The 25,787-nt window shown below is 37.4% G+C and overlaps 4 protein-coding genes across 4 annotated transcripts; 1 reads left to right on the top strand and 3 right to left on the bottom strand.

The window, feature by feature from the left end:
• Positions 1–338: 338 nt before the first annotated feature.
• Positions 339–3,005, bottom strand: LOC131639883 (uncharacterized). Its single transcript, XM_058910323.1, has 4 exons — positions 2,282–3,005; positions 1,976–2,194; positions 1,010–1,867; positions 339–916 (listed from the first exon to the last, which is right to left on the bottom strand). Exons 1-4 carry the CDS (start codon positions 3,003–3,005, stop codon positions 339–341), a joined length of 2,379 nt encoding a protein of 792 aa, XP_058766306.1.
• Positions 3,006–3,074: 69 nt separating this feature from the next.
• LOC131639882 (uncharacterized) lies at positions 3,075–5,858 on the bottom strand. The gene is made up of 5 exons (XM_058910322.1): positions 5,357–5,858; positions 5,181–5,267; positions 4,649–5,093; positions 3,585–4,558; positions 3,075–3,502 (listed from the first exon to the last, which is right to left on the bottom strand). The coding sequence occupies exons 1-5, from the start codon at positions 5,856–5,858 to the stop codon at positions 3,075–3,077; spliced, it is 2,436 nt and encodes an 811-aa protein (XP_058766305.1).
• A 1,049-nt stretch (positions 5,859–6,907) lies between these two features.
• Positions 6,908–9,295, bottom strand: LOC131639881 (replication protein A 70 kDa DNA-binding subunit C-like). Its single transcript, XM_058910321.1, has 11 exons — positions 9,155–9,295; positions 8,824–9,064; positions 8,623–8,713; positions 8,396–8,523; positions 8,237–8,309; positions 8,004–8,151; positions 7,761–7,918; positions 7,551–7,671; positions 7,309–7,479; positions 7,167–7,223; positions 6,908–7,081 (listed from the first exon to the last, which is right to left on the bottom strand). The coding sequence occupies exons 1-11, from the start codon at positions 9,293–9,295 to the stop codon at positions 6,908–6,910; spliced, it is 1,503 nt and encodes a 500-aa protein (XP_058766304.1).
• A 9,467-nt stretch (positions 9,296–18,762) lies between these two features.
• On the top strand, positions 18,763–19,840 carry LOC131639880 (uncharacterized). Its single transcript, XM_058910320.1, has 3 exons — positions 18,763–19,002; positions 19,129–19,710; positions 19,817–19,840. The coding sequence occupies exons 1-3, from the start codon at positions 18,763–18,765 to the stop codon at positions 19,838–19,840; spliced, it is 846 nt and encodes a 281-aa protein (XP_058766303.1).
• Positions 19,841–25,787: the final 5,947 nt, after the last annotated feature.

Genomic DNA, 25,787 nt, shown 5'->3' with positions numbered 1-25,787 from the left:
TTTAGTCTTAAGAATATGCAAATGTTATATTGTTTGGTATATGTGTTTTATTAAAAAGTGGATCTTTTTATGATGTAATTCTTTTAGAGCATGTTTCTGTTTCTCTATGGCTTTAGATTAATGATATATAATTGAAGAATGTGTGAATTGCAAAAAAATAGATATAAATGAGTTGCATATACCATATATTGCAATTACAAATAAAAATTTTGTGCATCTACAAAAAAATCATAGTATCCTTCAAGATTTTCCTTAGAAACTCCCGAACTTGAAATGATTAACGTGCATGGCGTTTAAAACTTCAAAATACTAATTGAATGGAACATTTAATTGTCCAACTATAAATTTTCAAAGACTTCTTTGAAAACGACATTCGTCGTGACCGACAATGGTTGTTTGTCTTTGTCGTGAATTAAAATCTTTAGACCCTTTTTGCTCTTTACTCCTGATACTGCCACATAAAATTGACCATGACTGAACACGCTTCTTGGAAAATATATACCGACAAAATCTAAAGATTGACCTTGAGATTTGTTAATTGTCATAGCGTAGCATACCATTATAGGAAACTGTCTTCTGGTCATTCGGAAGGGCCATGGTGATTGAGTCGGAGTTATGTCCATTCGTGCAATGTATACGACACCACCAATGTTCTTTCCAGAAATAATTTTTGCTTCTATAACATGATCGGCCAATTTGGTAACAATGAGACGTGTTCCATTGCAAAGGCCTTCTGCTTGGTCAATATTCCTGAGAAGCATTATTGGAGTACCAATCTTCAATTTGATTTTATGATTGGGGACACCGGAAGTTTGCAAGGCATTCAAAAATTCTGGAGTTAAAACATCACAAGAATCATTGCCGTCACCGTCTGTTGTATCAACTGAATCCGAGCTTAAATACTCTTTCTCTTGACCTGCGGGTTGACAATGTTATTTGTTGTCGTACATAATATTGGGCATGAAAAAATAAAATACACAACGAAAGCTTATAAAAAAATGTTGATTACCGGGAACAAATTCTAAAATATACTGATTGATTTGATCAACAGTCTCTATGGTTCCAGCTAATATTGCCCTTGACTGTAGAAAATCCACATTATTGTAATTAACATCAAAATTTGGATAAGTGTTTTCAAATATTGCCTCAAGGGGATCATCAAAATCAGAGATCAACAGATCTTTAGGAACGTCGATCTCTGCGTAACCATCGTTTGGTTCTGACATCTTCCCATCTCCAACAGTTAAAATCCAATCTGAGAAATGTCTTAACTCTGCAGAACTGGTGGATTTTGCGGACTGCTGTAGTCGCATGTTCTTTGTGAGTTTCAAAACCTTGCAGTGATCCCATATGTATGATGAATTTATTGTAGCATGAACTATATCTGAGCGGCTGCCTCTTGGAATAACTGGAAGAATTTGCCTGAAATCACCGCCGAAGACTATTACCTTACCTCCAAATATTTTATTTGATGCTTTGGATCCACCCATGATATCCTTCAGAGTTTTATCCAATGCCTCAAAACAAACTTTGTGACACATTGGAGCCTCGTCCCAGATTATCAACTTTGATAGTTTTAGTAGATCACCTCTATCGCTCCCTTTGTTTATGTCGCATATGGAAGATTCAAGCGTGGGAATCGGAATTTTGAATTTAGAATGCGCCGTCCGGCCACCTGGAAGTAATAGTGAGGCAATTCCAGAAGAAGCAACTGTCAGACATATTTGTTTCTTTGATCTTATATAAGAAGCTAGTGTTCTCCACATATAGGTTTTGCCTGTACCGCCGTAACCATAAAGAAAGAACACGCCTCCATTCTGGTTATTCACGGCCATCATGATTTGCTTAAATACATCCCTTTGTTCATCTGTTGGTAATTAGAAGATTATTCTTAAACAATCATAAGATACTATGCTATGCTATTATTAATTTGGTTTTACATTAATAACAAATTTCAAATGGACAGTGAAGAAACCTGTGAGATTCTGATACAGCATGTTAAATTCTTGAAGTTGTTCATCGGGATTGTAGTTCCGCTCTTCGTAAATAAGCTTGTTGCCAAATTCTTCGGGAACATATCCTTGTGGTTTTGGCATCCCAGGAAAGTCGCTTAGGCTCTTACGGTTGCGTTGTAGTAGCTTTTCTATCTCAATCAATGTCAGATTGTATATTTCTTGTTGTGATAACCTCAAACCTATTTTAACAGAAGTTTGCAATAGAATTATTTAAAAAATTAAGTTAATGAAGTTGATATCTAATTTTTGCTTCAATTACATGTTACCTCTGTTGTTGGCAATAGTCTGCTGAGAGTAAAGAATTCCATCAGATAGAAGATGCCTTGTTTTGCTCCATACATGCCTTGGTCTGTTAATGCTACTTGACAACAACATGTGGACAAAAAGCAATCTTAAATAGTGGCCAGAACCCCACTGAAATGCCTCTGAAATAGCAGCTATAAATTCGCGATCATCCCCAATAAAACCCATTGCAAAACATGCATCACGGAAAGTATCGTACTTGACGTTGTTAACTATTTTCAGATCTGAATAATTTCGAGGTCCCTTCACATGTGTAAGCATCATTCTGAGAAAGTACAATTCTCCTGTAGTTGGAGGAACCCAAATTAACCTGCCAATTGTGTAACCCTTCTGTCTGGGTTTCCACTCTCTCTTCTTTTTGACATATACAAACTTTGAAACAAAATTGCTATAAGTTAACTGTTGAGCTTCGGTGTATTTCTGATTAGCTTCAAACCATGCCGTAAACATCGATTCAGTTACACTTGGTTTCTCAAGGACATTGGAAACATTGCTGATGTCAGTATAGTAGACTGAATGTTGACCTTCGCAATGGAAGTGTAATCTTTCCACAGCTGGTTTCCTTCCATGAATGGGGAAACCATAAATCCTCCAAGATGCTTCACTTGGAGAAACATACCTACAGTCAATATACTGCTTGATTTCATCAACATCTTGACGCTCAATAGGACATCCATTTTCATTCATGACAATTGCAGCAGTTATTCGATCATAGCCTTTGTTGATGTATTTAAACAAATATTTTATGGATGTGCTTTAATTGCACCATTCCATATTAATATGAGTTCTGAACTTCAACAACAATTTTGCATTGTAAGGAACAACAAATCTATTGTCAACCTCTATACCATTCCTAATGACAGTGTGACCGTTGTCCCTTCTTCTGTAAACCGGATAACCATCTTGATCGACGACTGTCTCAGCCCGAAAGTCTTTAGGAAAGTATTTGGAACATTTACCATCCTTCATGCATTGCAAAGACCGGTTTGCGTTTCCGCATGGTCCGTGAATCATGTGACTTTTTACCAAGTTATATAAGTCTCCGTCGGTGTCCTTGTTCGGAATTTCGGCAGATATAATACGGTCAATATCAGCAGGTGTTGGATATTTGCTGGATGGATGTAGAAATATCAAAATATGAGCGTGGGGAAGGCCTCTTTTCTGAAACTCAATTGTGTACATATCTACAACAGAAAAAAAGTATGAATAATGATGTTTAAGAATCAAAATAATGTATGACCAGTTTTGAAATGAATCAATACTTACACGCAAGAACTTTGCCCATACAACTTTTTTTAGTCAAATCTGACAGTAACTCATCGAATTTCATCTTAAATATTCTTGTGATGAGGTCCGGCCGATCTGCTGGTGTCAAATTATTAGAAGCAAGTACACGTTTCAATTCTGGCCAGTTTGGATTACACGTAAACGTTATGAATAGATCGGGAAATCCAACATAACTACATATTGCCATTACATCAAAGTAAAGTTGATCCATGTATCTGCGACTACCAACATAGGACGATGGAAGGACAACTCTTTTCCCTGTGTTTGCACCATCGGTATGTCCATTGGTTCTGATATCTGTTAGATAGTTATACTTTCCAACCCGAAGTTTAGATTGATTTTTTCTTAACCATCGAAGTCTCTCAGATTCCATCATTGTATAACCATCAACCAAAAACTGTTGAAATAACCTTCTTGATCTGATAACCGTTTGGGCCTCATTCTTTCTGGCTTGAATACGAAATGCAAACCACTCTCTAATTGTGAGTCTATTTCTTTTATTTGCTTGCTCCCACGGAACATCCTCGTTGTCGGCTACTCCAGTCATTGATTCTGAGTTACGTCTATTGTTGGAATCTTGATTACGATGTCTAATGTTCGACATGTAACCATCTTCGCCATAAGGGAAAAGCAATGGATATTGAAATCCCAAATATGATGTATGATATTCATCTATTCTTTGAAGTTGTCCAGTCTGTTTGTGCATTATTATGTCCCTCTTCTCAGCAGTGTCAACATCACCAACAATTAGAGCAGCAACTTCAGAAACAGTTGGTTGATTATAAATTCTTCCATCGGTGCGTCGCTCGGAAATAAGACGGAGCTTTAGGTCAGAAACATTGCCTTCGGAAAGTATATCCCTTGCCATCTTAAAACTCTGGGCATGAACATTGTGTTGATATAACATAGAAGAGAGTTTCTTCACTATGTCAAGATCTATTCCGTCTTTTGTCCTGCAAAGAATGAAAACAAAAAAATGGTATATGGTCCATATCGCATAAAACAGAGCATATTATTATACACGAAGTAATTAATAATCATACTTGAATCCGTTTACTCTATGCTGTATTTCATGTTCAGTATCATATATATAGAGTTGTGCAAATCGGGGATTTTGACCTGGCAATGGTAACATGCTACCTATACGATGACATGATTGTCCTTGAATTCGGTAATTTGGAGGACCTCTACCATTGTTAAAACGGTTGTCCATTTTAGCACCCGGAGACGTAAATGCAAACATCATGTTGAAAAGACGTATTTGTTGTTGAAATAGTTTTGATTCAGGGTTTGTTTGGTCAAACAGCAGTTTCTGTAACACCGGTGGAGGTTCTCTCAACAGAGGAATTTGAACTTTACCATCCCCGCAACACATTGTGAACTTAGGACTTAATGTTTGCCGACACTTGGTCTTCCTTTCTAAATACCACATGTTTGCACCACATTTTGGACATTCAAACACTGGATCACCTATGTCGTAAAAATCTCCTAAATGAATGCACAGCTAAGTTAACAGATGAGAGGATGTTTAACAATATAAATTTACTGACAATGATTACATTATTGTTACAAAACCTGATGGTAGTGCATTGACCATTACAGCTTGATTGTCCATATCTTCTTCATCTTCGTCCATAACCATGCTGTCGTCTGAACTCCAACCTATGGAAATTGATACATGCAAAGTTAATTAGAAATTTGTTTAGTGTTTAAATTAATTGAGAATGTACATTACCATAAATAAACCATACTCTCTGACGAATCATCATGCATATTATCCTCTTCGTTGTCATCTTCAAAAAGTTCATTGATTTCAGTAGTATGTAATAGAGAGTTTTTTGAAGATGTAGAACCACATTCACCAACAACGTTATCAAATCTATTCTTTAAATTCGTCCCTCTCATATTGATGTTTCTGCATGTAACCACTCTTGGACGTTTTTTATTCAACGAATTTGCAAGACTGCTGATCACTGAGGAAGCATGAGTTTTCTGCAAATTTGTTATAACCGAATTGCTGGAACTTGGAATGTTCTGAGAGATGGTAGAAAATGGAATTGTTGCATGAGCATTATCATGACTACTAATTGGGGTAGTCTTTCCTACATTCTCCTTCTGCAGTCCATTCAATTTCTTTGCTCTCTTGGATTGAAGTTGACGTTTACGATGAAGTCTTGCTTCTGCTGATCTTTTTTTGCATAACACACTGCTAAACCATTTATCTTCAAGAGCCTTTTGATTCAGACCATCCATATTTCTGCTTTTTTGATTTGTTTAGACAGATTTTCGGACAAAGACTTGGTAGGAATATAAAGCCATAATATATGTATGTTTAAGTTATGTGGATATGTAATAATTATAGTAGGAGTTGATATTAGCAATGATGCCTTTGTTTGGTCCTTTACTTTCATCTGCACGCTTAGCATAGTCATAAATTAATCTCTTTCATACACAATTTTGTTTTGATATTGTAATGATTATCATTCTTGGCATTACACGTTAAGTGTCATTAAACATCCAAAGCATGATAGAAAAGCAATGATGATTGTTTAAAGTGTGAAACAAACTTAACTTGTCTAGTTTCCAAAGCATGTAATAAATGAAATGAGTGAGTAAGTGGCTTGAGTAAAAAAAGGGAGATTCTTGAAAATATTTCATGAATAAATAAAAACTATTATAAGTTTAGTTTCAAAAATAATGGAATAGCAAAAGTTATATTGGTTGATGAGAATATCTGTTTTTGAAAATATTAATAGGATCATGATTTAGTAATTCATACAATATTTAAAAATAACCCTAAATATGCAAGAAAAAAATGGTTCAAATTAAACTTGTATAATTTAGTTATTATGATTTTGTAAATAAAATATCTCACCTGCAGCATATATTAGAATCATATTATGTAAACTAATATGATTAAGTAAAAGTAGAATTGGATTGGGCATAAATGTAAAAATATCTCACATCTATCTTGTCCAATAGTGATAAACAAAAGAAGATATAATTTTGAATCAATACAACCCAAAAATTCTGTCATAACATTAAATTCAGAATAAGACATTGATTAAAATTGAACAAAATAATTCCATGGCAATCTCGAAATTGAAATTAAATAAAATGCTTGAATACAAAAACTACATGTTGTCCAATAGTGAAAGCTTTGTTGGTAGAAAATGCAGTACCACAAAGTAAATAAAACAATACATCCCATAAATTTAACAACCAAAAAACATAAACCATAGGATTATAAGTTCCAACAAATTAGATATAGGATGCATAAAATAAAAAAGTTGATGAAGTCTTCAAGCATTTGGTTCAATCTTCACTTTTTTGGGTGGTTTGGTTCCTGAATATTGTGTAAGTCCTAAAAGCTGACAATCGGATTCTTCAGCATCAACACCATGAGAAACACTCTTTGATGGGGTATTGGCCAAACTCTTGTCAGGATCATTTTCTCCAAATGCAGATAAGGACTCCTTCGAATGTAGTAAACAGATTTAGTAAAATATGGAATAAAATACATGTTTTGCATGAAAACATTGCAATTATCAAATAACATACCATGGAAGTATCAACATGATCAGCAACAGCATTTTGAATGGCAGGAAGACTATGAGCCTGTATTATACAATAGGATATTATTAATACAGTTGGATTGCAGTTAATTTAGGATATTCAACCGGATTACTATAAACTGAAAAACCTCATCAGCAATATAATCCTTTTCAATTTGACTGACAAATTCTTCATCATAAGAAAACTTCCAAACAGATGCTTGCCCAAAGGTTGGCTGTACTTTAGCTCTCAAAGCCATTTTCTTTTCCAACAACATGTCAAGCTCTTCAGGATAAACCATGGGATCATCTTCACCATTCTAAAGTTGCAAAAGAATGTTAGAAACCATATATTATACTATTTTACAAAGAAACTAAATTATTAACATACCTCTAACATTGATTTATGCATGCTATCAGCAGATTGTCCTATAATCTGCTCACAGTCGGCATCCCAAAATACAAATCGGAATTTTGATTCACCGTCACAAACATATATATCAACTTTGTACCTATTACATAAATACATACAGGTATAATTGAGTGATCTTAGACAAAAAGGGTTAAAAGGTCATAAATAGAAATAATTACAACAAACAACCTTGGTATGGGTTTGTGTACATTTTCGCCACACACACACTGGTATGGATTGTTCAAATCAGTAGCCTTCACAGAGCACTTTATGCAACCATAGTAAAACCAACCATGCTTGGATACATAAAATTTCGTGGTAGTTCCAACAGTAACACATAACATGTCCTAAAAATAAAAATAAAAGCATTACAAATACATATAGATAATTGTTAACAACTTGAATATACATTTACGAATTTCTGAGTTATACTTGTTTGATTTTGCAGAATTGACTCAAAGGAATGCACTTTGCCTTATGAACAAATTTTTCAAGTGTTGTAAACTGAGATCCACCAGACCAAAGAGACATGGATTTGGCAGATTGCGAAGGCTTTTGGGATTGCTCATTTGCAGGCAACCTGGGAATATTATAATAAATCCATGCTATAATTTGGAATCAACATGCAAAACTAATTGAAATAAAAGACTGCCTAATGTTAATACTTTGACAAAAACTCAGAAATCTCCTGGATGTCTTCGTTGATTAGCAGCTTTGAACCACTCCATGCATTGGATACTGATTGAAGAAAAAAAAAAGTTTACATCATTGTTGAAAAAACGTGATAAGGCAACAGCAGGAAAAAAATAAAAATAAAAGCAAACCCTGAGAATCCTTGATCATTGCATGGGTTAGTATGATGACAATAGCACCCGTGTTAGTTGGGTCATTATAATATTCCAAAAACTTAGTACCATAGCTCTCCCATAATGTGCAGTTAATGATGTCACCGCTGAGATGTTAAAATAAAAATTGGGTTAAGAAAAATTTACATTGAATCATGATAATCGAAAAATAAATACTGAAAGAGGATTAAGGGTAACAAATATACCTCAAATCTTTGAGACTGAGGGCCACAAATGTCTTCTTTCCTGGAGTGTTTGATTGCATATTGTTTATCTCATGTACAACACCTATAATATCTGCAAAAGAGATCAAATATGGCAAATGTTATAAGTAAATGGATCCTTATAAGAAGTAAAGCGTGCTTAATGTTTGTTTCTACCTTCAAGTCTATTAAGATGACATTTGCCTGCATTAATTTCGCAAAACTCTTTGAAATAATACTTCAGAGGAGGAATATTTTGTACATCCATGTGTTTCATGGTCGTACCACCAAGGAACACGAATTTCTTTGAATGGTCATACAGCTTCCACTGAAAATCGTTATCAAATACAGTACCGTTGTTGATTATGCAAGTCATATTCTCTTGAATTCTTGATTTCCACTTATCTGTATGATCAGCCCGAATCAAAACTTGAATTCGATCACCCTAACAACAAATGTAAAAATAGGTTAATCCCAGAAATCGCTTGCTAATAATGAAAAAATGCAACATTAAACGAAAATGAAATACTTATACCGCAGCATCCATGATAACCATTTCCAGATGTTCAGCACCCTTAGTGTTAACAACGCTCCATAGATCAATAATTCGAACAGCCAATCTCCATGTTTCCTTCTTGTCGCTGATGTCTTTTATGCAGTCAAATTTACGACTCATATTCTGCAGAAATGGAAAAATAGATAGATTAAAACAATAGTCGTTTAGAAAAACAACTAACATTGTGGCATGGAAGATGTAGCACAAAATCTACGTGAAAAAGAAAAACCTAATATTGATGGGCGGAAACAGGAGAGGAAGATAAGACAAATGTAGGGTTTGGGGCTTAAGATCAAAAGCCATAATATATATAGAAGGATGATAGAAGAAGTGAAATTTTCTTGAGCAACCAAAGAGAAAAAACGTGCAAATGGTTTTGCTGTATTCCATGCAGCTTTGCACAACTATCTACAAAAGCATGACATAATATTAATTATGGAAAAGAAATTGGACAACTGAAAAGTAATGCAATGATTATGGGATACATATTTCTAATTAAATTAATTAAGGTTTATGCAATTACCGTTGTGTCCCCGATTATCACCCTCAAATTGGTGATTAGAGGGTTAATGAGAGGATTTCATATGTATTGTACTTTATTATATTAAAAGTAGATATAGAAAGTTATATGGGAAACACAATAAGTGGAATACATTAGGGATGGAAAATGGACAATAAGTGGAATACACAGATGCATGTTGAACACAATAAGTTGGAGGATACTGAAAAGTTGCATTGGAGGTTGGAAAATGGAATGGTTGAAAAACCAATGTTAAAATGTGAAGATGCGTGCAATTTGAAACTTCCCATATAGCCAAAAAGATTAAATTTGATCCAAAATATGTATCTTCACATTAATGAGAAAAATTATAAAACAATATAAAAATAATAATAAAATAATAAAATATTATAAAAAGCTTTTCTTTTAAAGAAGAAATATAAATAGAAGAATGCAGGAGAGAGTGCCAAGTGTCAAATTTGCCAAAGTACTCATCTTGTTTTTTTTTCTATTCTATGAAGCAAAACTCATTTAAGACCACTTTCCCAATAAATCATGTTAAAACTCCTTCATATTCTAATTAAATATAACGTAACACAATTTAAAGTTCTTAATACTTATCACATACAAATGATATTACATATTCACTTAACCATATAGACTAAAATATATGAATAGATGGTATTTAATTTATAAACGAAATTTTATATTAAAACAAAATTGATTGAATGAGGGGTGCCTTGAAATTCAGAAAAAAAATACTTAAGATATTGGAGAGATTATGAATAATGGATTGAATGAAAATAAATCAATTAAACAGAATAATTTACCTTTTCTAAGAATTTTTCAAATATTGAAGCTGGATCTATTGCCATGAAGTTCTATTATCAAGAGAAATAGATCTTCAAATCTTGGGTTTAAAAATATTGAAATCAAAATTAAAAAATCGACAGTGTGTATATAACTTTATTTTTGAAATTCCTTTTTTATAAAATTTTATAACCCTAACATTTATATGCAATTTGACTAAATTTATAATTTATCCTAAAATGAAATAAATATAGATATATAAAAATTACCAAAAGAGTTTATAATAATCAAATTTATGAAAAAGTAAAAACATTAACCAATTAATATTCTAATATTCAAATACCACTTTTAACAACATTTATGATAAAAATTAACATTTATACAAAAAGAAACACTAATAACAAAATGTTAGTATTTAAATATTTGCATATAGTTTTTTTTTTAATACTAATACATACAAATAAATATATATATATATATATATATATATATATATATATATATATATATATATATATATATATATATATATATATATATATTGAAAAATGGAATACTAAACATCACTGAATTTTTTTAATATTATATTTAAATACAAATAATAAATTTTAAAATTATTACATTTTTTTAAATATGATACACACCCTTCTTACCAATTTAAAAATACCCTAATATTTATATAAAATTTGAGTAAACTTATAATTTAAACTAAAAAAAAAATAAGTATACACAAATAAAAATTACAATTTTTATTTACAAAAGTAAAATTAAGTGGTAATTATAATTTTATATATATATATATATATATATATATATATATATATATATATATATATGAATTCAAATTAGACCAGAAGAGTTACACCTCAAGTTACACTCACTCAATAACTTCACTTCGAATAAATATGTTTTAAAATTAACTGTTGGAAAGAAATATAGTATCATATAGATTTTACCTATAAAGTTTGAAATTAATCTATAATGATTTACGATGTCATTGAATTAAATCAAAATACACACTAAATGAAAGTTCATTTTGACCTTAATCTTTGGATATATTGATGGTATAGTAAATCAATATATATTAATCTCAAACTTTATAGGTATGATCTATATGATAGTATGTTTCAATTCAATGTTGATTTAAAAAAATATTTATTCAAAATAAAATTATTGAACGAGTTTAACTCATGGTGTAACTCTCGGGGTATAATTTTGTAATACCCGGTATTATAATTGTCCAATTACCAATTCTAAATTAAATTGAGATGAGTAATGGATAAATATGATACACATTCTTACTAATAGGTTTATCACTTAAAACCATGTCAATTAGTGAGAATGAGGGTATTATGGACATTTCCCACTTGAATAAGAATTAAAGCTTGAATTAAGGTTTGTTTGGCTTTTATGTGTCTAACCATTTGAAAGCAAAAACCAGAATTTTGTGAGGGAGAGAAAGAAGGAAGCGTGGAAAGAGAAGGAGAGGAAGAAGAGTCCCAAAACCTAGTCCAAGCCTCATCTTTGCATGCAACAGATTCTGTTCCAATTCTTGTTCCTATCATCATCTTGCTTCAGCATCTTCATCTTCATCCACTGATTCCTGCTCTGAGGTGAGTTCATAGTTAGTGAACTTGGGGTTTGCATGTGAGGGTTTCTAATTGGGGTTTTGGGAATGTGAGTAATATATGAATCAAATGCTAATCTTTGTTAGTCCTGATGAAATCCTTATCTACTGATGATTCTAATTGAGCTTGTTTACCATAAATTCGTTGGAACTGAGTTGGTAGTGCAAGGGATCCATTATAGAGCTTTGGGACTGTCATGGACTTTAGAAAACACAGAAAAATGATTCTGGTTCAGTGTAACAGGTTACGGGTTTGAGTGTAACCGGTTACGCTGTTGAAAAACTGAGAATCTAGGCATTTTGCGTGACCGTAACCGGTTACGGTTCCTGGTGTAACCGGTTACACTGGGCGCAGAAGTAAAAATTCAGTAACTTGGGAAATTCATATCTCCCGCTTCGTACGTCCGATTGACGCGTACCATATACCGTTAGGAAGCTAAATAAATGTACTATCTAGGAAAATTAGCCTTGGTGTTTGAATATTATTTTTCGGCATATCAGACGTACCTTTAGTAAAGAGAGACATGAATAATATTTGGATAATATGTTGTTATGATGAATTTTTCTCTTCAAATACTATGCTATATTATTGTATGCTATGCTGGCAGTATGAAAACCACGTCGTTTTGGTTGAACGATCGGATTGCTTGTCTTGTTTGTGACCTTGACTTTATGTCATATTTTTGTATGCTTGAATCGAAGTGGCCGGCAGGCTAGATTGGGACGTTGCTCTGACCGTGTAGTCTATGAGCCCTCCCGGACCGTGTAGTCCAATGGAATAACCCGTTCATGTGTATTGTTCGATATGGTGTGCATCTGAGCTACCGTTGCAGTGTGCTCGTGAGTTTCCGTACGGGGTTTTACTCACCTGGCATTAACACACGTGCGTGCTCGGTATGGTGGGGTTATGCGGCTATGTAGGCCAATGCATAATGTGATAACTCACCTCTAGCGAAGTCACGTAGACTTACACTAGGCTTTCGCCCGATGGGCTCAGGCGTCAAGGTGGCGGTTTGTACTCGGTGTAACTCACTAGCGTGAAGGAGGTTAACGGGATGATGACGCCAATTAGGCCAGGTCATCGCACGACCATTTAGGCTTGTGTGGACTCGTTTAACCATCCTGCAGTGTGCTTGTACAAGTCCCTTGACAAATAGGCAGGAGGTTACTCATCGAGGATGAATTTATTCCATAATCCTAGCCGGGGTTATTTACACTTCTGGATTCCCCGTATGTGGATGCGGGTTTGCATACTTGTTTGCTATACAATGTGTATTTGCTTGAGACAAGTCCAATGGTGGACGAGTCGCCTTGTTCACTCCGTACTTGTACCGGATGTGAGGTTGAACCCCGAATCCATGGTGGATTCGCTTATTTTTGCATGTTCCCTTTAGATCCGAGTGGACTAATAGGATAGGTGGACTCACTGAGATTTAGTAATCTCATCCCATTCCAATTATTTATTTTTCAGGTGGTTCGAGGCAAGATCGCGGTAAGGGAAAGATGGATTAGATCTCTTGGCGATGCTTGGATATTTCTTTTAGTTTTATCGTGCTTGCTGTCGCACGCTCGCGAAAAATGAACAGAGTCGCCACCAATATATTTATCCCATAAGGGAAAGGAATATCAGAAAACCTAACAAAGGAAGGAACAGGGTCTTGCGACCAGAGAATCAAGGTACGGGAGTCGGTTACGCGAGGGGAAGGTGCTAGCACCCCTCACGCCCAGCGTACTCGATGGTATCCACCTATGTTTGTTTCTATCTAATGGGTGTATACTATGTCTATGTCTAAATGCGAAATGAATGCAAAATGTAGGGAAAATAAAGAATTGTACTCGCACGGGCCCTACCCCGCTGCCTACGTATCCTTTTCAGGAATCAGAGTTTCCGTAGCTCGGCTCACGATTTTCTGTTTGTTTTTGTGTTTTTTAGTTGGGCGGCGTTAACGCTCACGCTTTTGCACAAGGGGACAGCCTAGGATGCAATGGAGCGGAGATAACTTGCCCTTAGAAAGGAGAAAAAGAGATTGGTTTGTATCTTTTAGGGTAATTCCATGATGACGAGAACCCACTACAAGGTCTCGCATCACTTCCTTACTTTTGCTTTAAATCTGACCATTTATTAGTGTTTTAAGTGTTTTTGGTTGGTGTTTTTTAAAGGGAATCTATTTTGTGACTTAGATCATACCAAAAAGAGTTTTGTTTGTTTTTTGACTATTTAGAGAATGCACATCGAAGCCTACGCCACAATCGTTTCTCTAAATAGCGGTTAAGAAATACATCGAGGCCTCACACCTCAATCATTTCTTTTCCACTAAGTAAAGGAGATACAAAAAGGAGTTTTTTATGAATATTTAGAGAATGCACATTGAGGCCTACGCCACAATCGTTTCTCTAAATAACGGTTAAGAAATACACCGAGGCTTCACACCTCAATCATTTCTTTTCCGCTAAGTAGAAAAGAACATACATCGGGGCCTACGCCCCAATCATTTCTTTCCTACTATGAAATATAGTAACGGTATGGTCCTTGTCGGTATCTTATTAAGTGTTTTAAAAGTTGAAAAGAAAAAGAATGCAAACGGGAACTAATCCTATTTCTAATCTAAGTTGTCTATACAAGGGAATCAAAAATAAAAAAACTATACAATTTATTAACAAAAAAACTATACACAGAATAGGTAAAGGAAGATCAATATGCGACAAATAAAATTGAGAACCATAGCGAGCAAACGATATTCATAAGCACACATACAAAGAAATCGAGACTAAAAATTAATTCCTGGATCTATTAGAGAATTATTTACAAAGAAGTATTAATCAAAGGGAATTCAAACATATTGCGAAGAAAAAGATTTATTAAGAGGATTAAAACAATTAAGAAAAATTAACAAAAACCAAGGCAATTATTTACACACCCTAAAATATCTAAAACAATTTTTATGTATTTTTATTTGAGTAAAAAAGAATTATGAGCTAAAAGCAAAAGAAAGAAAAAAAAATTAAAAGAAAAAGAATTTTAGACTGCCTGGGGGTGTATTAGTGATTTTCCTGTGAATTAAAATTAGTTAGCGAAAAAACAGAGTCTAAAATGGGGGTGTGGGAATAGCAAGGGCGTGTGGCCCAGTCCATTAGGCGCAGAGGTGTATTGGCGGAAGGGATGTGCGCTCAGAAAACGGGATTGGGGCCTGGATGCGTGGCCCAACAACATATTTCCCAATTCATCTTTTTTTATTTCAGCTTTTATTCATCAGCAATATGGTCTTTACTATTGGTAAAATAAATGTGACATATACTGAACATGTATCAATAGGTCAAGCTGGATTTTAAGTCATTAAATGACAAACTAATTCTCCGGGGCCACTCACTACTTGACACGTCATATTTTATTAAGCAGAATGCAAAGAACGTTGAATGCATGGGCCTATGGTGTGATGCCACATCAGCCAACTGAAAGAATGAGACAACAGAACCTTCGCCGGAAAACGTTTTCCGGTCATCTTCCTCGTATACCCTCGTCGGAGTTAAAGCCCTAACCGCCCAGAAATCGACGGCGAGACCACCACTCTTCTCTAAACTTCGCATAGATTCCGGATCCGGTCTTAGTTTTCTCTGAACCTCACTCTAACTCCCTAACCATGAGCGAAATCAAAGCCCTAGCGCCTAACACCTCCATGAAAACGAATTTATTTACACCAAAAGAAACCTTATGCCATAAAGAATTCAAATACGCGATGGACACATTCAAACAGCAAGCATTTGTTCAGAAACGATCAGATTCAAGCATCACCACAAACTTCATACAATGCCAATGAACCTAGCATATTTCTATCATGGTGAAAAGGTCTGTAAAGAACTTACCTGAAACAAGTTTTAAGCAAGAAATAAGAAGACTCTGTGTTTCTTCGGGCCTGGGACGAAGAGGATGCTACCTTGAAGAGATACTCAGTGCCTCTCGCAAGTGAAGATGATGATGAATACGTCGCGGGATGAGAAGTTGATAATGGCAGTAGTCACGGTGATTGAACGGTGCTGGCTGAAGAAGGAGATTGGCGGTGAAGGTGAGAGCGCAACAGTGACTGCAACGGTGGAGATTAGAAGCTTGGTGATTCTTTCATGGAGGTTTGCGATGGTGGTGAAACGGTTGTTAAGAGTTCGTTACGGTTTTTCGCTTGCGAAGGAGATGAGATGAAGTGAAGTTGGTTATGATGATGATGATGATGCTGATCGGAGAATATGATTGTTGTAAGGTTAGTGGCGGTGATCGTGGTGGTTGTTAAGAGTTTGTTATGGAGGTTGGAGGTGGTAGTTACGGTTGTTACCGGTTTGTTACAAACGGTTAGGGCTTTTTGTTGAAGATGAGAGATGAAGGATGAGAGAGAAAGTGAGGTTGTTGTTGTTATGGAGAGAGAGATGAGAGAAGAGAGGATGAAGAGAGTGATGAGAGCATGGTGAGTGGAAACTGAAAATGAAGAATGGAGTGTGTTGTGAGAGTGTGATACGGGAAAAAGTGTGTGTTGCTATGGTGTGAGAGTGATTGCTTTTATAGGGAGTATGTAGAGGGAGTGAGAGCAAGTCTTGAATGTGGGGCTTCACTTAGATTCAAGTTCCAGACAATTATGGCAAGTCTTGAAACACCTTTCACGTATGCATGAAGTGCATGGGTTCTTATGGTAGCATATTAGTGAATCGTGCATGCTCTTGCCATAGCCATACTGCCCACTTCAATAACACATATCTCTCTCCATGGTTCTCCATCAATAACGATCTTGGGCTCAAAACGAAGTGATCATGGGATAGAAGAGGTTTAATGTTGGGAAGATTGAGAAACAGCACTTGCAACCTATTCAAAAGTCATTGGCAAGTTGAGGGTATGCCATTGAGTATTGTTCATGCGCGTGACATGGTTCTGGGCACGAGCCTTTGGTAGAAGTGTGCCTTGGTGGAAGCGTGACTTTGGGAATTCATAACTCGCTCCTCATTTGACCACTTGGCGTGATTCCCGGCTCATTGGAGAGAGGGCATAGCGAGGAACATCTTAGTGCCAACTTTGTTCAAGGTAATGGCTTATGGAGGAAGAAATGTGAATCTGAACTTCGCCCACCACGTGTTTGATAATATGCATGCGTGTGACTTGGGCTCTTGCCTAGCCAGATGCGTCATTGTGACTTGATGAGGGCACGACTTTGAAGACTTGTATCTCATTCAATATTTGTCCAATTGTGCCAATTCTTGTTTCAATGGATAGAGGAGATGGCAAAGAAAAGAATGATACCAAGTTTGCATTCATGGCATTTTTGTAGAGCTCTAAAAACGGCTTGAGATTTGGCACGCCATGTGTTTGGCAAAATGCCAGGTCATGACCTGACTTGTGACCTGGATTGTGACTTGGTTCAAATGAGTTTTCAGAAACTTCTCACCTTAATATATCTTGATACAAGCTTTAAATGAAAAAACTTCCAACTACAAAGTTGTTCTCCTCCATGAGAGGAACAACTTTGATGTTGAAACTTTTTCCAAACAATGCCATTTGACACGTGTAAACTGATGGTGAAGTGGACTGCTCAACAAGATTTCCAATGCCAAAATTTTTCTAAGTATGAAAGCTTTCCACTTTTGTTATTTTTCTATTTTTGCAACCTTTTATCAAACTCCCGATTTTATCCATTCTTCGACTTTTCTTGACTAATTTTCCACCAAAAGTCAATATTTGAATAATTTTCCCGATTTTGACCCAAAAGTCAACTATTCCGATTTTTCGACTATTGATGGAATTCCCGATTAAATCTCTTCCACTCACATCCAGTCAAATAAACACATCCACACAGTCAGTATGAGAAGTTTTCCACACCTAGAAGCCACTTATGATTAAATGTTGACCAGAAAGTCAACTGGTTGACTTTGGTCAAAGAATCCCTGATTTAAAGAACCAGATGATTTGCAAGCTTGTACCCTCTAATCAATGCCCTGATTTGAAGTAGAGAGACACTCCAATCCAAGAAGTCTTCAATGAACATAGAGCCACATGATTACACCTCGGATCCACACATTTGGTAGGAAACCCTCTGCCAGGAAAGCTTTTTCCCGCTAGTCCTTTGAATAGTACCAATGATATGAATGCATGGATATGGATTATGACCTAAGTGATGTATGTACATGAATGCAAAGCCTAAGCCAGTTAGAAGTTAAAGGGTAGGACAAATTTGGGGTATGACACTTACTATCTATTGTATTTTGGATATGTACTAATATGATGTACTTGTATTTCGGCCATGATACATTCGGCTTATGTACTCATTCACTTCTACTTTCCGCTGCAAAACGTTATGTATTTGTTGTCTTATGAACCATTTATAATACTTTATGCATATTATTATAGACAAATATGTGTGGGGAGTTACAGTTGGTATCAGAGCAGGTCGATCCTCGACTTTGCTAAGACACATCATAATGCAGTACAATTCTGCCTCATATGTGTATAATCAGTATGATTCCTTATGTCTTATTTATGGTATTAAGCCTGATCAACTTGATTCCATGCGTAGGACAGACAGGGAGATGGCTGAGCAACGCAGAGGTCCCGGAAGGCCCAGAACAAGGAATGTGGAGCCCGAGCAACCATCCGGAAGTGCAGGCGTGCCTTGGCAACAAATGATGCAGCAGATGATGCAGCAGAACCAGATGATGGCTCAAATGATGCAAGGCATGCAGGGACAACAACCTCCTACTCAAGCTCCCGTTCCTAAAGCTGCTGTTGGACCAGATTTTCGTGCCTTCTTCAGGATGGATCCTCCAGAGTTTGTTGGCGGACTTGATTCACTCTTGGCTCATGATTGGTTAGCTGGTATGGAGAGGGTGTTTCAAGCTATTCAGTGTACTGAAGAAGAGAAGGTGATCTTTGCTACTCAGAAGATGAAGGGACCAGCTCTTAGGTGGTGGAACACTGCATCCACTTATTTCACCACACAAGAGATTCCTAAGGATTGGCAACACTTTAAAGTGGCATTCTTGGAGAAGTATTTTCCTAATAGTGTGAGAACTCAGAAGGAGCGAGAATTCCAGAACTTCAAGCAAGGTGACATGTCTGTTTCAGAATATGCAGAGAAGTTCGAGGACTTGGCAGACTACTCCAGACAGGCTGTTTATGCTCCAGATGAACTATGGAAGATCGATCAGTTTATGATGGGTTTGAGGGCCGACATTGCCCATAGTGTTTCCCAAAGAGAGTTCACCACTTATGCTGAATGTCTAAGACAATGCTATGTTGCTAAAAACAGTTTGAAGAGGGTTCAGGAAGAGAGGAACCAGAACATGGCTAATTTCAGAGAGCAAGGAAGGTCTACTCAACACTTGAGGCCCCGTAATCCTCCACCAAAGAAGAAGCAGGTTTATGGTGATCAGTCGACTCAACTGCCACAGTGTCGCAAGTGTGGAAGAAAGCATGCGGGGGAGTGCAAGTATGTGTCTGTGACTTGCTATAGATGTGGCGAGCAAGGCCATATAGCTCCACAGTGTCCACAAAGGAGGATTCCTGAGAAGACTGCAGGTCGTGTTTACACTTTGGATTCGAGGAAGGCCAAGGGAAACAACAATCTCATTGTGGGTACGTGCTATGTTAACAATCAACCTTTATGTGTTTTAGTTGATTGTGGAGCCACTCATTCTTTTGTCTCTACCGAGTGTGTTTATCGACTTGGTTTGGAAGTTACTCCATTACCCACTCCCATGATTATTTCTTCGGCAACGGATGATACTGTGGAAGCTCGACTAATTTGTAAAGATTGTTCGGTGTCTTTTAATGGTCGTGACTTCCCGATTGATCTAATTTGCTTACCCCTCAAGAGGCTGGATGTTATTCTAGGGATGGATTGGTTGTCTCTTAACTCGGTGTACATTGGTTGCAAGGAGAAGGCCATATTCATTCCTGCTGAAGAGACTTCTTCCGATGATGCAATTACCAAGTTGATAGAAGGTACAATCAGCACGGTTAATTATCTCTTTTCTCAAGAGAGATCCTTTCTTTTAGTTCTTTCCAAGGAGCCTTCTGTGAGAATTGAATTGTCGGAAATTCCGGTGGTGTGCGAGTTTTCTGATGTATTTCCTGAGGATATCACTTCTCTTCCTCCGGAAAGGGAAGCGGAATTCTCCATCGATCTTGTTCCTGGGACAGCCCCAGTTTCCATCACTCCTTATAGGATGTCTCCTATTGAACTCAGAGAACTGAAACGTCAATTGGAAGAGCTTCTTGATAAGCATTTCATCCAACCCAGTGTTTCTCCATGGGGAGCCCCTGTTCTTTTAGTGAAGAAGAAAGACGGAAGTATGCGCCTGTGCATCGATTATCGTCAGCTGAACAAAGTCACCATAAAGAACAAATATCCTTTACCACGGATTGATGACCTCCTAGATCAGTTGAAAGGAGCCAGTGTGTTCTCGAAGATTGATCTTAGGTCAGGATACCATCAAATCCGAGTGAGGAGCTCAGATGTGCCTAAGACTGCATTTAGGACTCGATATGGTCACTACGAGTTTTTAGTTATGCCTTTTGGTGTGACTAATGCTCCGGCAGTTTTCATGGATTACATGAATCGAATCTTTCAACCATATCTGGACCAGTTTGTACTAATCTTCATTGATGACATTCTTGTGTATTCTCGTACTCCCGAGGATCATGAGGAGCATTTGCGGATTGTGTTATCTACTCTTCGAGAGAAACAATTGTATGCCAAGTTCAGTAAGTGTGAATTTTGGCTATCTGAAGTGAGTTTTCTTGGTCACGTCATCTCTGGAGGAGGCGTGGCAGTGGATCCTTCTAAAGTAGAAGCAGTGGTGAATTGGGAGAGGCCAAAGAGCGTGACTGAGGTCAGAAGCTTCTTAGGCTTGGCTGGTTATTACCGGAGGTTTATCATGGGGTTTGCTAAGTTAGCCTTACCATTGACAAAGCTTACGCGAAAGGAGGTTGCTTTTGAATGGGACTCCGAGTGTGAGCAGAGTTTCCAGAAACTTAAGAAGAAGTTGACTACTGCACCCGTGTTAGTAATTCCGGATCCAAACCGATCCTATGAGGTGTTCTGCGACGCTTCTAAGAAAGGTTTAGGCGGAGTATTGATGCAAGATGGCCAGGTGGTAGCTTATGCCTCTCGGCAGTTGAGATCTCATGAAGAGAATTACCCGACCCATGATCTTGAGCTCGCTGCGATAGTTTTTGCACTCAAGGTGTGGCGACATTACCTATATGGCGTTCACTTTGAGATGTTCAGTGATCATAAAAGCTTGAGATATCTTTTCGACCAGAAGGAGTTGAATATGCGACAAAGGAGATGGATGGAGTACCTCAAAGATTATGACTTTGAATTGAAGTATCATCCAGGAAAGGCTAACAAAGTGGCAGATGCGTTAAGTAGGAAGGAATTTTGAGTTGCGGAGTTGATGATGTTAGAACATGACTTATTGGAACGGTTTCGAAATCTTAACCTTCAGTTTGAATGGACACCCAATGGCGTGTTGATCAGTAACTTGAGCATCCAGAATGAGCTACGAGGAAGAATTCGGGTATCACAAGGGTATGATGAACAATTGCAAGCGAGCGAAGGCATGCATGATTTTGTGAGAGCACCTGATGGAGTAATCTTGTTTAAGCAACGGATGTGTGTACCTAATGATTCCGAGTTGAAGCGTTTGATTCTGGATGAAGCACACAAGAGTAGATTTTCTATTCATCCTGGATCGACCAAAATGTATCAAGACTTGAGGAAAGACTTTTGGTGGCCAAGGATGAAGAAGGAGATTGCAGAGTATGTAGCACAATGTCCCATTTGTCAACAGGTTAAGATTGAGCATCAGAGACCAGGAGGAATGTTACAACCACTGGAGGTACCAACGTGGAAATGGGATTCTATCTCTATGGATTTCATTGTGGGATTACCTCGTACTCGAGGCGGACATGATTCGATATGGGTAATAATTGACAGGTTGACTAAGTCTGCTCACTTTTTACCTGTAAAGACCACTCACAAGGTGATTCATCTCGCAAGGCTTTTCATAGCAGAGATTGTACGGTTGCATGGCGTGCCGTCCAGTATAGTGTCTGATCGTGATCCAAAATTCACTTCGAGATTTTGGAAGATGTTTCATAAGGAATTAGGGACTAGATTGGATATGAGTACGTCGAACCATCCTCAATCCGATGGGCAGACGGAGAGGACGATTCAGAAAATAGAGGATATGTTGAGAGCTTGCATTCTAGAAGAAGGTGGGAGTTGGAAAGATCATTTGCCATTGATAGAGTTCGCATACAATAACAGTTACCATGCTAGTTTGGGTATGGCTCCCTATGAAGCTCTATACGGGAGAAAATGTCGATCACCTTTGTGTTGGGCCGAAGTAGGGGAGAAGAGTATTCTTGGACCGGAGATTATACAAGAAACCACCGAGAAAGTTAAGATAATCCGAGATAATCTCAAGAAAGCCCAAGATCGACAAAAGAACTATGCGGACAAGCGGAGGAGACCTTTAGAATTTGAAGTTGGTGATCATGTGTATTTGAAGGTCACTCCAAGATTGAGGTTGGGAGGACCGTTCAAAACACGTAAACTCAGTCCAAGATATGTAGGACCATATCAGATTATGAGTCGGGTAGGCGAAGTGGCCTATCAGTTAGCATTACCACCTTCACTATCCGGGCTGCATGATGTGTTCCACGTATCTCAGCTCCGGAAGTTCGTACCTGATACTTTTCATCCTATTCTTCCGGATTCTGTTGAAGTAGAGCCAGATCTTTCCTACGATCCTCAACCTTGCCGTATCCTGGAGCGTGCGAGCAAGTCCCTCCGGAGTAAGGAGATACCTATCGTGAAGGTGATGTGGGATGAGGCGCGTCCTGAGGAAGCTACTTGGGAGCTTGAGTCAGAAATGCGGGAATCCTACCCTCACTTGTTTTGGTAAGTTTCCGAATTCGAGGACGAATTCTATTTAAGGGGGGGAGAATGTAATACCCGGTATTATAATTGTCCAATTACCAATTCTAAATTAAATTGAGATGAGTAATGGATAAATATGATACACATTCTTACTAATAGGTTTATCACTTAAAACCATGTCAATTAGTGAGAATGAGGGTATTATGGACATTTCCCACTTGAATAAGAATTAAAGCTTGAATTAAGGTTTGTTTGGCTTTTATGTGTCTAACCATTTGAAAGCAAAAACCAGAATTTTGTGAGGGAGAGAAAGAAGGAAGCGTGGAAAGAGAAGGAGAGGAAGAAGAGTCCCAAAACCTAGTCCAAGCCTCATCTTTGCATGCAACAGATTCTGTTCCAATTCTTGTTCCTATCATCATCTTGCTTCAGCATCTTCATCTTCATCCACTGATTCCTGCTCTGAGGTGAGTTCATAGTTAGTGAACTTGGGGTTTGCATGTGAGGGTTTCTAATTGGGGTTTTGGGAATGTGAGTAATATATGAATCAAATGCTAATCTTTGTTAGTCCTGATGAAATCCTTATCTACTGATGATTCTAATTGAGCTTGTTTACCATAAATTCGTTGGAACTGAGTTGGTAGTGCAAGGGATCCATTATAGAGCTTTGGGACTGTCATGGACTTTAGAAAACACAGAAAAATGATTCTGGTTCAGTGTAACAGGTTACGGGTTTGAGTGTAACCGGTTACGCTGTTGAAAAACTGAGAATCTAGGCATTTTGCGTGACCGTAACCGGTTACGGTTCCTGGTGTAACCGGTTACACTGGGCGCAGAAGTAAAAATTCAGTAACTTGGGAAATTCATATCTCCCGCTTCGTACGTCCGATTGACGCGTACCATATACCGTTAGGAAGCTAAATAAATGTACTATCTAGGAAAATTAGCCTTGGTGTTTGAATATTATTTTTCGGCATATCAGACGTACCTTTAGTAAAGAGAGACATGAATAATATTTGGATAATATGCTGTTATGATGAATTTTTCTCTTTAAATACTATGCTATATTATTGTATGCTATGCTGGCAGTATGAAAACTACGTCGTTTTGGTTGAACGATCGGATTGCTTGTCTTGTTTGTGACCTTGACTTTATGTCATATTTTTGTATGCTTGAATCGAAGTGGCCGGCAGGCTAGATTGGGACGTTGCTCTGACCGTGTAGTCTATGAGCCCTCCCGGACCGTGTAGTCCAATGGAATAACCCGTTCATGTGTATTGTTCGATATGGTGTGCATCTGAGCTACCGTTGCAGTGTGCTCGTGAGTTTCCGTACGGGGTTTTACTCACCTGGCATTAACACACGTGCGTGCTCGGTATGGTGGGGTTATGCGGCTATGTAGGCCAATGCATAATGTGATAACTCACCTCTAGCGAAGTCACGTAGACTTACACTAGGCTTTCGCCCGATGGGCTCAGGCGTCAAGGTGGCGGTTTGTACTCGGTGTAACTCACTAGCGTGAAGGAGGTTAACGGGATGATGACGCCAATTAGGCCAGGTCATCGCACGGCCATTTAGGCTTGTTTGGACTCGTTTAACCATCCTGCAGTGTGCTTGTACAAGTCCCTTGACAAATAGGCAGGAGGTTACTCATCGAGGATGAATTTATTCCATAATCCTAGCCGGGGTTATTTACACTTCTGGATTCCCCGTATGTGGATGCGGGTTTGTGTCATATCCCAAAATTTGCCCTCTCAATTTTACTTGTACTTGGCTTAAGCTTTACATTCATGCACATTTTGTTCGATTTTTTGATTTAAATAGAATTTTATTCGTTTACTAACTTTTTGGTTTAAATAATTAATTTGAATTCAACTTAGTTTTTTCTAAAGATTTGAATCCTTATTAATTTTTAAATCAAATATTTTGTATTTGTTTTTTACTTTGAAGAGTGCAATTAAAAGGAGAAGTCTATTGGGTCCAAATTGAGTCAAGTCTACAAGGCCCATTTAAAAGGTGAAACCCTATATTTTGTGCTATAAAAAGAAAATATGTTGACAGCCAAAAGGAGGAGAGGATCCTAAGTCTTACGCTCATACAGAAAAACCCTTATTTTTATAAGGATTGTTTGACTTTTCAACCAAGACGGCGGAGACATACAGTTACACAACAAAAAGGCCTCACACCCCGACTGGTGTTATTCTTCACGTTGGTATACACCACAGCATTTGATATTCTTCTCTCTTCAACCAAACAATAGCTATTAATCACAGCTAAGTTAACAAGAATTGTATCAAGTACTATTTTTCTGGATAATTACTGAGTATTAGAGGTACATATTGTTGTGTTCACCATAACGGCCTAGAAGGTAATTCGGGATCGGGTTCACCGCACCACCTCACGCCTCCGCCATCCATAACGGAAGCCGCAGCCACTGCAAACGCAGCACCACCGCGCTACACCCAGCCACCGGCCAGACCCCACGCGAAGACCACATCAACCGGACGCGAACACCCCACTCTGATGCCGCCGCAAAGCAATACCTTCAGTCACGTTTAAATTCGCCATCATTAGGGTTCCGACTCCTTTGAATGGGGATTCCTAATTAGAGTACAAATTAGTCAAAATCAAGGGTTCTATTGGATTCATGAGATAACTTATACTTGATCTAGTTTTTTTCTTTCTTGTGCGTTATCCAATGGCTATTGGCAGGGTGGAGATTCTGAGTTTTGTTTTTTCCAAACGAAGAAGATGAAGGTG

The sequence above is a fragment of the Vicia villosa genome, unplaced genomic scaffold, assembly GCF_029867415.1.
Source record: "Vicia villosa cultivar HV-30 ecotype Madison, WI unplaced genomic scaffold, Vvil1.0 ctg.002828F_1_1, whole genome shotgun sequence".
Classification (NCBI taxonomy): domain Eukaryota; kingdom Viridiplantae; phylum Streptophyta; class Magnoliopsida; order Fabales; family Fabaceae; genus Vicia; species Vicia villosa.
This window is presented reverse-complemented; position numbering and strand designations above follow the sequence as displayed.